Source organism: Thunnus maccoyii, chromosome 1, assembly GCF_910596095.1.
Source record: "Thunnus maccoyii chromosome 1, fThuMac1.1, whole genome shotgun sequence".
NCBI classification, from domain to species: Eukaryota; Metazoa; Chordata; class Actinopteri; order Scombriformes; family Scombridae; genus Thunnus; species Thunnus maccoyii.
In genome coordinates, this window is record NC_056533.1 from 8,907,939 (window position 1) to 8,920,720 (window position 12,782).

At 41.4% G+C, this 12,782-nt stretch overlaps 1 protein-coding gene across 3 annotated transcripts in view; it reads right to left on the bottom strand.

Annotated features, from left to right (window-relative positions):
• Positions 1 to 11,764, bottom strand: part of kif13ba (kinesin family member 13Ba) — a 48,297-nt gene extending 36,533 nt beyond the window's left edge. For 2 of the 3 annotated variants that reach the window (XM_042422122.1, XM_042422107.1), the window contains exons 1-4: positions 11,688 to 11,764; positions 10,810 to 10,980; positions 10,251 to 10,586; positions 3,736 to 3,829 (exon numbers count right to left, since the gene is read on the bottom strand). In XM_042422122.1, the coding sequence (XP_042278056.1) occupies positions 3,736 to 3,829; positions 10,251 to 10,320 (164 nt within the window). In that variant the 5' untranslated portion in view covers positions 10,321 to 10,586; positions 10,810 to 10,980; positions 11,688 to 11,764. The other variant, XM_042422116.1, reaches the window with a different exon arrangement.
• Positions 11,765 to 12,782: the final 1,018 nt, after the last annotated feature.

Genomic DNA, 12,782 nt, shown 5'->3' on the forward strand with positions numbered 1-12,782 from the left:
TGCCAAAAAAATCTTTTCTTTAATGCCAAAAATAACGCCAAATATCCATTAATTCGGAAATCAATAATCATTTGCGTTTAGGAGCCTCTGTGCGGCTCTGTTCTGAAACGTGAGTCAACCTCTGTGTTGTTGCCTGGGAAACTCTTGACACAATGTGAGCGCCTCGTCTCTTTAGGGTTTTTTCGGTGCATACCACCGGGCCTAAAAAAAAATTGTAGGGGAAACACTGATAACCATAATCCACCGGGCAAAACTGATAAATATTAAGCTATGTCTGGAAAGTTTGTCTTCGAAAAGGTAACTAACCATCATTTAGCCCTATTCTAACGTCGAGCTAGTTAATAAAACCACATAAGTCAACTTTAAAAAGGAACTAGTTTATAGCTCTTGTAATGAAACAAGTAAGGGAAAGAACAATGTACTGTACGTTGGTGTCCACGTGTCTCGCACTTCTCATGACGACCATGTGCCTGACAACTCCAGAGTTTCAGAAGAATATGTGGAAACTGCAACAGACATACTGTCCTGGCGTCTGTCTGGAGGCGGAGGATAATTTCCCAATTTTGTTGTAAGCATTAAAACAGAAAGGATGGGGGCAAAAAAAATAGCTCTGATGAGAAAAAATTAGATAAATGGGCGTTGTATGTGCAAAACTGAAAAAGCAAATATGTGCTAATGTACTTGTTGGGCATTTAGCCAAAGTCATAATCTACCAATAACTCAGTTTGGCTGAATGCACTTACTAACCAGGAGTCTACAGCAGAGACAGTCAACACTTCCCAGCTGCCGCGAACCATTTAGTGAGATGATATCAGATCAGAGCCAGTGGCATTTACTTGGATGGAAAGCTGTTTCTGACAGCCCGAGTGAAAGAGAAAATCCTCCATTTGTATTTAAACAGAACTAATCCTTAGCTTTGACAACAAATCCAACAAAAATACCAATGCAGACGTTTTTAAAATCTGTATGTCCGGCTACAGAGATCAGGAGTCCAGTGCTGCTGAGGGTGACTATGAACTTTTTTCAACAACTGAAAACACATAGCAGTCTTCCTCCAGCACAATCACTTTGTGCTATTTATCTTTTGTTCTCCTACCCTGAAGTACAATATGTATCAACTCTCATGACCTGGAATATTTGCTGCACCTATTAGTTGGGGTCACATGACCTCCGATCAAGGACATCCTGGCTAGAGCTTATTTGCATCGAGAGCCAACTTCCTGCCCAATTTCTATATTAGCTCCTGTGAGGTTTGACACTGTCAAAACCTCATAGGTAGTAGTAATGGTTTAATGCAAACAAAATAATTACTCATATATCTTTGGTAAAACTACATGATTGTTATGGCAAGGACAGTAGCAATTAGAGTTTAGAGTAGATCAATTTAGACAGTAGCAGATACCAATTTAGAGTAGATCAATACAGATAATTGAGAAAGCAAATGAAAGTGAAAATAAACATGGAATGGCAGCTGCAGGATCAGAGCAAAAGCCTGAAAGTAGGGCAGGACATCAGCTGTCTGTTCTTAGTGATCTAGGAGATGAAGACCATTTGAAGATATAGTGTCCAATAAACATCTAAATTTTTATGAATTTGAAAAAGTGGAGAAACCCAAGAAAAGGCTTATGACATCAGTTTATTGTAGCAGATAAGATTCACATATATTCACATATTCTAATAATATGGACTGCGAACCCATCTACAAATAACCTATTTCCACATTTTTGTTTTTGTAATTGGTCATTCAAAACAAACTTTTTCTTCATATTCCTTTTGTTCCTTTAATGTTTTATACACAGTATGCAACCCTATAAACTAGTTGCCTGTTAACTGTTGTTTTGGAAAGTAGACTGCTGTTTAAATGCCAATAACAGAATGTGAAAGCTGTTTCACATTCATTCACTCCGTTAAAAGTCTTGTCAATTTAATGACCTAATAACTGCACTATCTTACTTTTTTATGGATTATCTTCATCAGATTTGTCTTCCCGAATTCAAACTAAAGGCATCCTAGAGGCTGAGTTAGCTAAGTAAACAACATGCACCTGCAACATCCTCACTTTATTGCATACTTCTCCTACGCTCCCCATTCCAAACTTTCTCAAGTAAAATGTCCATATTCTATCAACGTAAACACCATGTGAGTGTAAACTGGACACAAACAAGCAAAATGAAAATAGCATCTGCACGCTGAGGGCAGCAGTCAGCCCCATCCTCCTGCTGCTTCCTCAGTCCTTTGTCACTGAGAGACAGAGAGAGAAACTACAGCTCTGCTCTTGTTCAGTCCTCCATAAAAGTCACCAGGGAAGTTTATGGTCGACAGATGCTCGAGTAAATGAGGGTCTTTCCCCCTATTCCATCGTCCCCTCACTCAAGGAAGGGGCTTCACGGTCACCGACGGCGACCTGGAGTTAACCTCCCCCTGTGTTGCCACGGAAACGGAAGAGCCGAGAAAAAAGGAGGAAGCCAGGCGGTGGGGAGTTACGACCCGACAGAGAGAGGGAAGAGAGGAGTGGAGTGAAGTCTGTCTTTTCATGTACGATTGTCTCTGTCTGCGTCTGTCTCGCTGCTGCTGTGTTTCTTCCAGGCGCAGGCACCTCTGACACACACACACAGACAAACGTATGCTGCTGCTCCTGAATCTCAGCCTGACGGCAGCGTTATACACTTCTTCTGATCTGGCAGTCTGCAGTCAGCTCCACAAGTAGATCTTTCTTCCGACACAGCTGGCTTCCTCCAAGATGGCGAGTAAGGTTGAGCAAGGCCTACTGGCTGATTTGGAACCATTGCAGAGTTAAATTACACAAAAAACTAATTATTACAGCCTTTTCATTACAGATGAGGTGATTAACTTCACAGTTTGTCCTCCCAACAGAATTTGCTGGGTCTGATTGCTTCTGCAGCCCTCACTCACTCAGACACAGACCTGACAACACACACATTCCTGTTCTGCTCAATGCAACCAAAGCTAACACGTCCTAATGCCTGTCAGTGCAGGGATTGGGTGACTCAAGACTCCCAACACAGACTGACAGCACAGTCCAGTCAGTGAGACCCATAAACAGCAGCTGGTTAACAGGATGGAGACTGAATGTAAGCCAAGAAGGGGAAACAAGTGACAAGGGATTTGAGGTGAAATACACTTGCTTCTGGACGTTCCAACAGCTGGTTAGTCAGTTTCTTGCCAAAACTACATCATGAAGACAAAGGGACATTCCAAACAAATCCGAAACATATTGAGAAGTAGCAATTAGGGGAAGGATCCAAGGCACTGAATACTTGCACAGTGCACAGTAGGGTTAAAAAATGAAAAGAATATGGCACAGCTGTAAATCCGGCTGGAGTGCTCATGTGAGAAAAAGGCAATAGCGTGGGAGGTCATAAGAGGCCCATCGCAGCTGATAAGGAGCTACAGGATTCCACTGGTATCAAGGACTTGCACCAGTGGAATCCTGTAGATTAGTAGATTATATTAGTAATTGATTCAGATTAACATCTTGTGTTTATTTAAGTATTTCAAAATTTGTTCTGTTTATCAGTGTAAAAACAAACAAACTAACAAAAAACTACATGTGAAATTGCCTTTTTTACTTCTGTGGTGCTGCACAGGAGGCATGCTGTAATACACTGCACCCGTCAGAAAAAAGTCAAGGGAGCGTAAATGCATTTATGGGCACCGAATTACATGTGTTTAAAGAGAATAAATGAGTGTTGTGGACACTACTGACACACATACCTGGAGTCTCCCTTGCCCAGGTTGGTCCCCGCAGGATGGAGGATCGTCTGGTTCTTTAACATCTCCACGACACATTTAGTGTTTAATTCCTTTTCTGTGGATCAAATAATACAAAGTGTTACAAACAAAGCAATAAAACCCACTGGATTTGTTGCTGTGTCACTTAGCATCTGATTAGCTTAGCTGCGGTTTAGAATGGGTATCTTAAAAGAACATGTTTTATAATTCATAGTCTACTTGCACTTGTGATCATCGATCATTCCTTTCAATCTACAGCAGTATCGATAATCTGTCAAATATACAGTATTAACTTACCCTACAACTGCTTGGGGATTACTCTAACAGTCTGGGATTGCTTTAACAGTCTGAGACTACTTTCCAAATCAAGTGAATAGGACAGTGGTCTCAGACTTTTGGACCCCACTGTATATGATTATTCCTTTCTGTGACATTACTGGCAAACTGACCACATGTCCTCCTTGCAGGCACTTAACACGTGGAGGTGCATTCATTAACAACTGGTTGTTATGTTTGTCAGGTAATCAGTAATCCTGTTTCTGGCATCAAAAACAAATTAAGGAAGATGTGCCACCTCCCATTGTAATTACACAATTATGCAGGTTTGACACTTTATGACAGTGTTGCCTAACAACACACATGGAAAAAGATTTGAAATTTTAGGAATATCATCTGTCCTTATACTGAACTTTATGACCTTCAACCTCTGTTAAAGCACGTCTGCAGCACGGTTTAAGTTAAACATCAGATATAGCGACCTTCAGGTGATTTCTACAGGAAACAGCAACTGTGTTCAGACTGATACAGGTGTGGATGCATAGAATTTACACTGCCAAAATTTACAAGACACTTATACTGTTTACCAGCCGACTTAATGTTCAGAAAATGTTTAGTTTCCTGTAGAGCAGGTTAACTTGCTGACACTAAAAGCATTCATTTGAAGGCTTCCTCCTTGCCTGCTCTGTATTATGGACAGAGCAGAAGTTAAATAGTGTAATAGCTCAATAATTTCCTGTGGAACATCGAGCTCAAACAATTGTGTAGGCAGACTGGGAAACACAGAGTCTGAAAATGACCTTTTACCTTGGAGTGAGCAGTAGGTAATCAATAAAACAGGACTGGTCCAGGCAATCAGTCTCTCTGACACATCAACACACACACACACACGACCAAGGACCTCCCATAGTGACCCTGGCCTGTTTGTTTCATGATGCAACACTTGGCCTTCACAACACCAACTGGACAATTCCAACTCAGCACAAGGAGTGGTCCTTATGCTTTGTCCACTCACGTATTTATGTTGTTAGGCCGCGTAAGTCAGCAAATCATTTTGAACACTGGGGTTACAAGATCAAGGTTGTAGTTGTGCCTACTATAATTTCACTGTCCCATCACCAAAAAGGCCAATTTTTTTACTCGAAAACACTTGAAAATAGATGTCTCATAATATTCCAAAGTATAAAGTGCTACGTATATTTGTTTTCATAACTGAGTCAGTCTTGTAACTTTCTAATAGAGGCTTTGCTGTGAAAGTAACCACCAGAGGCATTGGAAAATAACATGAACCACACTGGAAATTCATGAGGCTGGTAAGTCTCTCCATTCATATGTCTTGCCAATGAAACCTAATGATAGTTGTCTACATACCGGCTAGGTGCTGCCAGTTTGTCAGGGGCATTTAAGAGATGGGATATTGCAAATAATCTCCATTTGAAAGATGAGCTCTTTAAACGCTACCAAAGTGTGATGTACACCTAATTAGTGTGTTCAAACAGTACTGCATATATCCATTGGTTACTTGCAGGGGAGGTGCAGACTACTAGTATTTTACTGTTGGCTGCTGGTCAGTGCTGGGAACAAAGCCACTGAAATTCTGCATCTTTTTTAATGGCCACTTATGGCCATTAGTGCAATTTATAGACTATATTATTGCACTTTATTATGGTGGTAAAATCTAAAATAAAATTGTGTTGTTAAGGGCCACAAAATATTGAATAAACATAATTATGATCATGTCTATTTGTTTTTAATGAAAATGGTCTCTATCTAGGTGTGAACATCAGGCTAATCAATAACACAGGATCAGGTCATGTTACCCATGTGATTTTCTCTGCTGTCCGGAAATTTGTCTGTAAAAGCAGGCAACAAAGCTCAGCGACAAATTCTTGCTATTTAACCTAGTTGATAAGATAAGGATGGGACTCAGGGTTCTTTGCCCTCCTGTGTTGCCCCTGGTAGGGATATCCTCTTCTAATTTGCCCCCTTCAACAGGGAGGTCAGAGGTCAGCACTAGAACAGTACTCCTTCAGCTGGAATTCAGTGTTTGCTCAAGAACATTATAGCAGTGAGGACGCTTACTGATAGTAAATACTATCCTTCAACTGCAGGCCATGGTTCAGATACTCATGTAAACAAGAATCCATCCCGCTCAATGGCCATATAGAAGACACACCAGTATTTTTCCCAAGATTTCCAGGTCTAACCTCTACTTCAGAGGTGTGATAGGTATCTTATCCCTATATTTAGCATCACCAATTGGCCAAGTATTTACCTGTAGACTGCTAAGATTTTTAATAGACTATTATGCCCCAGATTACCGTCCAGAATCATTTTTTCCATATACAGCGGGCATGCAAGAGCAAGTAGAGATGTTGAAGATCAGCAAATGTGTTAGGACAGGAAAAACATTCTGTGGTTTAAATTCCCTTCCTTTACAGCCGTCTAAAGCTGTATTATACATCATCAACACTGATCTTTATTCCTTCAGCTACTTTTTATGATGGAAGCATGACTACTGTGGAGCAGGCAAGGCATGCACATATATAGTCAAATCGACTTGTCACAGTGAAGCATTGCCATTTTTTCTTGATAAAAAAATGATACGAGGCTCTCACTTCTCAGAGTGGATTACAGAGGAGAAGGAGCAATTTGAAATAAACCTTTCCTCAACATGCAAATAATTCCACTTGATGTCAACTTATTGCTTTGGTGATAAAGTGAGGATGATGCTACAAACACACATGCAAATGACAGTTTTATCTGGCCATGATGGCTGGTAGAACAAAGAATATCACAAGTTACATCACCTTTGTTACCTTTTATAACAGTGGCTGCTCAAGTAGACTGCTCTAACTTACCAGCCCCACTCAAAATCTATCATTTCTCTTCCTGAAATACAAATATGAATTTCAACAACTAGCTGTGTCTGTGCAAACCAGGAACATTGGGGATTTGAGGCTAAATTGTCTGTTTAGAGAGCCTCAACACTGCTGTTCTGCCAGGAGGAACACAGGGGTAGTGCTATGGAAACTTGGTGTCAAAGGTCAGAGGACCTGAATCACTGTCCAATTCTTCTGCTGTCAAGGAGACTACAAAGCAAAAAAAGCAGGGTGAGCCAACGGAGACTGAGTGACAAAAAGACAGTGAGAGCCAGAGAACAAGATGAAGTTAAACAAGGGACTGACACAGACATAGTGGCGTGGGGTAAAAAAAAAACAAAAAAACTTTCTGTTTTGCCATCTTTTCCGCTGATGCCTACATTACCCACACGCCCCTTGTGCTGCAGATATACTTCCTGCTTAGCAGTGGAGAAAGTGTGATTTTGTGTGGTTTGGAGGATAAATGTACCCATTGTTATCTTCCTCTCCTTGCTCCATAACCAGCTCCCACTTTCCACTGGCCCTCTCTCTGGTCCTTCCCTCGGCTACCGGTGCTGAGGTTTGGCACAACCGCCTTGACACATCAGCCAGGAAGCTGATTGGCCGTGGTGTTGCCATTGCTACGCCTGGGGTTGCTCTGTTCTTCGAAGGCCACAGCCATGGGAACATGGAGCATTACGCAACGTTAGCAAATATTCATTCAGACTCACTCCCTTCCTGCCTTTGTCCAGCTAAGCAGCTACACTACCTCTCCTCCTCAACCTGGGATACACAGGGACAGTGGCCGCTAGGTTAGAGAAGCCCACTTATTATTTCAGTGTCACAGGTCTTAATCACTGGACCAGCTGGGGGGATGTTAGTGAGGAAATTGAATGAGTACTCCTCTACTACTCACTACTGCTACTGTGTCCTGAAGCAACTGTCTGACAGCAGGAGACAGAAGAGGAGCTGTGGTTGAACCTGAAAGTTGTAAGCAGCAACAAAAAGAAATTTTTTTAGGGATGGTAAGATTTGGCATTTGAGAGTCAATTCTTCTGAAATGACGTGATTGAAGAATTCTTCATCCACTAAGAGCTGCTTTGGCTTTTGGGTGGCTATTAAGAATTGTAGAAGTCTTCCATTAACACTGCTAGAAGTGGACAGAAGCCCTATTCAGACAGTGAAACCATCAGAAAGGCACTACTGGAAACGTGGCACTGCTGGTTCCAAACCCATTCCCACTGCCTTCAGCAAGCCATCAATTTGCCTGCTTGTTCTTTTTCACCAAAATCATGATTGCTTTTTCTTGCTAAGCAATGGAATACCCATGCAGGCATTTGATTACAATGTTGACAGAGGTCTTGCATGTTTGAAATTGTGCAATAGCAAAGCTAAGCCTACAGTTACCAGCAATAAATGCACATGTACACATATACTTCTGAAAGCAGCTTTTTGGTGGTTTGACAGTTTAATAAACAAGACTCAAGACCACCATTTTTCATCTATGTAGAGGGGTTTTAAATAACACTAGAATTGTGCTTTTTTGAAACAGCAGATTGAAGCTTTTTCTTTAAAAGTGGTATTAACCAAAAACACAAAAAAAGTGGTAGTTGTTGCCATCACCTGCACCTAGCAGGTTAGTTGAGAAGAAACTCTCCTAATGAATCATTCAGAGTGCTGCACACTGCAGCTAAAGTAGAAGAACAAAGAAACAAAAACTTCCTATCAGAAATGAATGGCATGTTGCTGGAGAAATGTATTTACAGTAAATCCCTACTGCTATGAATCCAGGAATTCCACCAGAGCTAATCTGGTGAACTCTCTCGTTCTGTCTCACCATCTACATAACAGCAACCCTGACGCCACCCAACAACATTAACTGACTCATGATTGTTGTTCACAGAAACACATGTGTCTAAAACAAATGTCTAACCTCACACAGAGCAGTCACTGAAAAACATCATCCTTCCTGACTGCAGAGTTTCTCTACATCATCGTAAATCCCTGCCTATGGGAACAGTGTGGCAATCCACTTCCTTGGTCTTGTGACTGACTTCTTGAGCTCAGAGTGTGTGTGTGTGTGAGGGTGGGGGGGGGGGGGAAATCACACGTGACTCTTTCTGACAACCGGTTGTCGGTCAACCACTCTGCTTCAGCGGCTCTCCTCCTCCTCTTTTCATGGGACACATGGTCTCCCACGGCAAAAACACAACTTGGTGATTGACCAGAAAATGTCATCCGTGTCTTCCTGTGTACAGCACTGAAAATTTACAATATAATTGACCAGAGCAGTTGAGCGTGTAGATTTGTGTAACAGTGTGTCATTGTTGGCTTTTCTAAAATTAGAGATGAAGATGTGAGTGGACATTTAGCAGCCCGGGGACAATACATGCATGTTGGCCTAATGTTAGAGGCAGCGATGAAGAGAAAGCATCTGTTTAGAGCAGACAAAATCAGTGTGACATTTAATGTCTAGCAAATGACATCATGTAACCGAGTACACTGATGTCCCTGAGAAGACTTTTTGTGACATATTGCTATAATCTTCATTAAATCCTATCAACCAATAGCCTTCCTGTAAAACTACTGACTTGGCCGACTGCTGCAGCAAGTGACACATGAAGTCAAGAAGCTGTTGGCATGTGTATCGGCCAGTGAAAGAGACAAAGCGTCTAGACATTCTTACAGTAGATCTCACACAGCAGATCGGCTTTTAAATCTAGCTGGATGGCCTGCAGCCATGAGGGAAGCCCTGTGGCAGCACTGTGCACACATGTGCCATCCAGACCAGCCAGGCTACAGCTTTTTTTTTTTTTTTGAAATTCTGCAGCAGCTCATTCCACTAATGGGTGGTGATTTTTCTGACTGGCATCCCACTGCCAGGAAATTAAACAGGAGTGCTTAAACCAAGGCAGTGTCCTGAGGATAACATTATTGTGAGATGCAGTTTGTTTCTAACCTGAGTTAGTCTGTGATGGTCCATGACCAATAATGTTAATCTGTATTTAGTGTATTCATAATGATAATCTGATATTCAGTTTGTATACTATTTATCAGAGAATGTCTATTATGGGAATACTCTTAACCTGTTAAGCGACACTGTCCCACTTAAGCCTTGGTGGGAATATTTTCAGGATCATTTATATTAAAATTTAAAGATTGCCTCTTTAAATGAGACCGGGGTATTCAAAAATGTTGAGGAACTGTAACCTTCTTATTTAGAGTGCATTGTTTTTGGGGTTGTGCACAAAAATGGGGTGCCTGGTAAGAGGTTCATACGAGTCTTTTATATCCTGAGACAGATGAGAGTAAGTGTATCAGCAACAATCCAAATCTGAGCCCTGACTGAAGCCCTCTCACCTCTCCTGTTCATGGGCCGTACACGAACAGCCACCTTGACATTGGAGTCGTCCAGGCTGGGCTCCCCCATGCTGACTCCTTTACCACGGGGTGGAGGTAGCGCTGATCCAAAATAAACCAGCTCTTCAGCTAAACAATCATCCAAAAGCCTGGAAATGGTGCGCTAGCCGGACAGTCGGCCAGCTAGCTTCGCTCAGCTTTGCTCCATAGACCAGGCATGTCCACGGAAAAACAAAAAGCCTGGACAAAAATCCCGCAGGAAGCAAGCCGCCGCGCTGCTTATCCTCTTCTTCTGCTCATATTCCTGGCTAATTTGGATCCACAGAGGTGTGGAGGCTGAAAATGGAAAAAGGAAATGTAAATGAAGTGATATATTACATCAGCTGGTGGATGTGACTGAGCAAACATATGCTATCTGCAAGGCAAAAAACAAAAACGGGGCTAGCCAGCTAATTTGCCAGGCAAACTGAAAGGGGAGCAGCGCCAGCAAAGAGACAAGTTTTTACCATTTGTCTACATAACATCACCAGACAAACTGACCAGCTTTCGAGCTACATACCGTGTTGCTTTCATCCCAGAGGTGACACCGTTACCCTACATGCACAGCCGAGAGAGATCCCCAGAGAACCGCCTGGCGATGATCTACAGCCTCCCAACGCAGTCCACAATGTCCTCCCTGTGTCCAGCTGAAGCAGGCAGCAGCATCCGCCCTTCCGCCTCCGTGTCCTGCCTTCAAGTTAAAACTCATCTGTCAAACTCACCCGGCGAACCACATTACAATCATTTTTACCCAAGACAAATAAGCACATAGCTGTGTCAAAATGCGGCGACGCTCTATTGTAACCGTTATTTGTTAACTTTAGCCTTACAGCTAAAACATGGCTTCGTTTAGGTTAGTTTATCGCCGCTGTCGTGTTTTTTGTAGCCAAACTAACTCACCGTAAACCAGGGACCGATTTCAAGTGTTCACACATCTAGAGTTAAATCTAGTTTTAAGAGTTATATTAGCTGGGTAATCGAAATAGTCGAAATTAGCTAATATTTAACGTTACTGGCATGGTTGTCTCACTTCTGCTCCTGCTGCATTTTACAGACCATAAATACGGGTGTACCTATAGAAAAAGCACTTGTTCACTCTGAGACACTAAACCTGTTAGTGTTACTGTATTTAAACAATTTGTTTAAACATTACAACATCCGTCTAACGTTATTCGTATTCTTAAAGTTGAGCTATTTTTGCGGTTGCTATGCCAGTATCCACAGGGGGACGTTACACAAGCCGGACCGTTAACGTCAAGTTAAGGAGTAAAAGTGCCGGTCAGTTTAGTCAGAAGTCCACTTATAACTTTAAAGGCTATCCCCGAGAAATACAGCAAATAACAGCTAGAACTACTTTTCTTTTAGATAAAAATAAAAAAGGGAAAAGGCACTTGTTACCAGATGTGTTCAAGACTCCAGTCAGTCTGTCAGTCAGTCTCATATTTTTTTCCCACCCGCATTCCGCGAAGACCCGCCCTACTCAGCCTCTGATTGGTTTATCCCGATATTCTTACCCTAACCCTAACTAATCACTGTCCTCGTGCCTAAACCTATCCAACCAAACCAACGAAGGTGACGAGTACTAGCCAATCAGAGGCAGAGTAAGGCGGGTCTTCGCGGAATGTAGGTGGGAACAAAAGGCCAGTCAGCTAAGCGACACTTCCGCTGTCCACCATCAATCTAGACACAATAAAATTAACACTTCCCATTGTAGTTGTCAGAATAAACCCGGAAAATCCAATCAAATTACATCACACTATATTTGCTAAATCACATCAATTCAATCCAATTACATTCAATCCAACTCAGTCCAGTTTCATTTTATTATATTCCTCCTCATAGCATAGTTAAAAACACTCCAGGACTGTACCCAAGAAACTACAGTACAACAAAACATAAAACAAAAAAACAAAAAAAATGTACACTCAAGTACAAATCTCGATTGCAATATTAATTTAAAGACATAAATGCATCCATACAAATCAATTAAATATGTCATATATGAACTATGCCATATATTGCATCGTTTACACTGACAAAAATATGCAACATATAGGCCTATCACTGAACATACAGTACACAATCTGGAATGGTGTCTACTAATTAGGCAAAAGTCCATTTTATCTGCTTTTAAGCCAACCAGAAGAAGACTCAACTGAAATGGTAAAGTATGGTAATAGCAAATATGATACTGCACCATTGGCTGTCAAACTTACTCTAACCCATTAAGTTCCAAAGTTTACAAGGATACCAAGTAGATTAGGGTGGATTTTGGAGAAATCCTTTTAGAATCATGCACATATTTCCATCTGATGATTTCATGCAGCCATGTAAAACATACAGTAACAAGTTTGAATATTTACTCCGTGTTTGGTATCTGTAAACAATGACTTTGTGATTAATCACTTACGAGTTTATGAGGAATCAACGAATACTTCATTATTATCCGTGATTTAGTGACGGATAGATTTATGCATATTGACATTATATAAT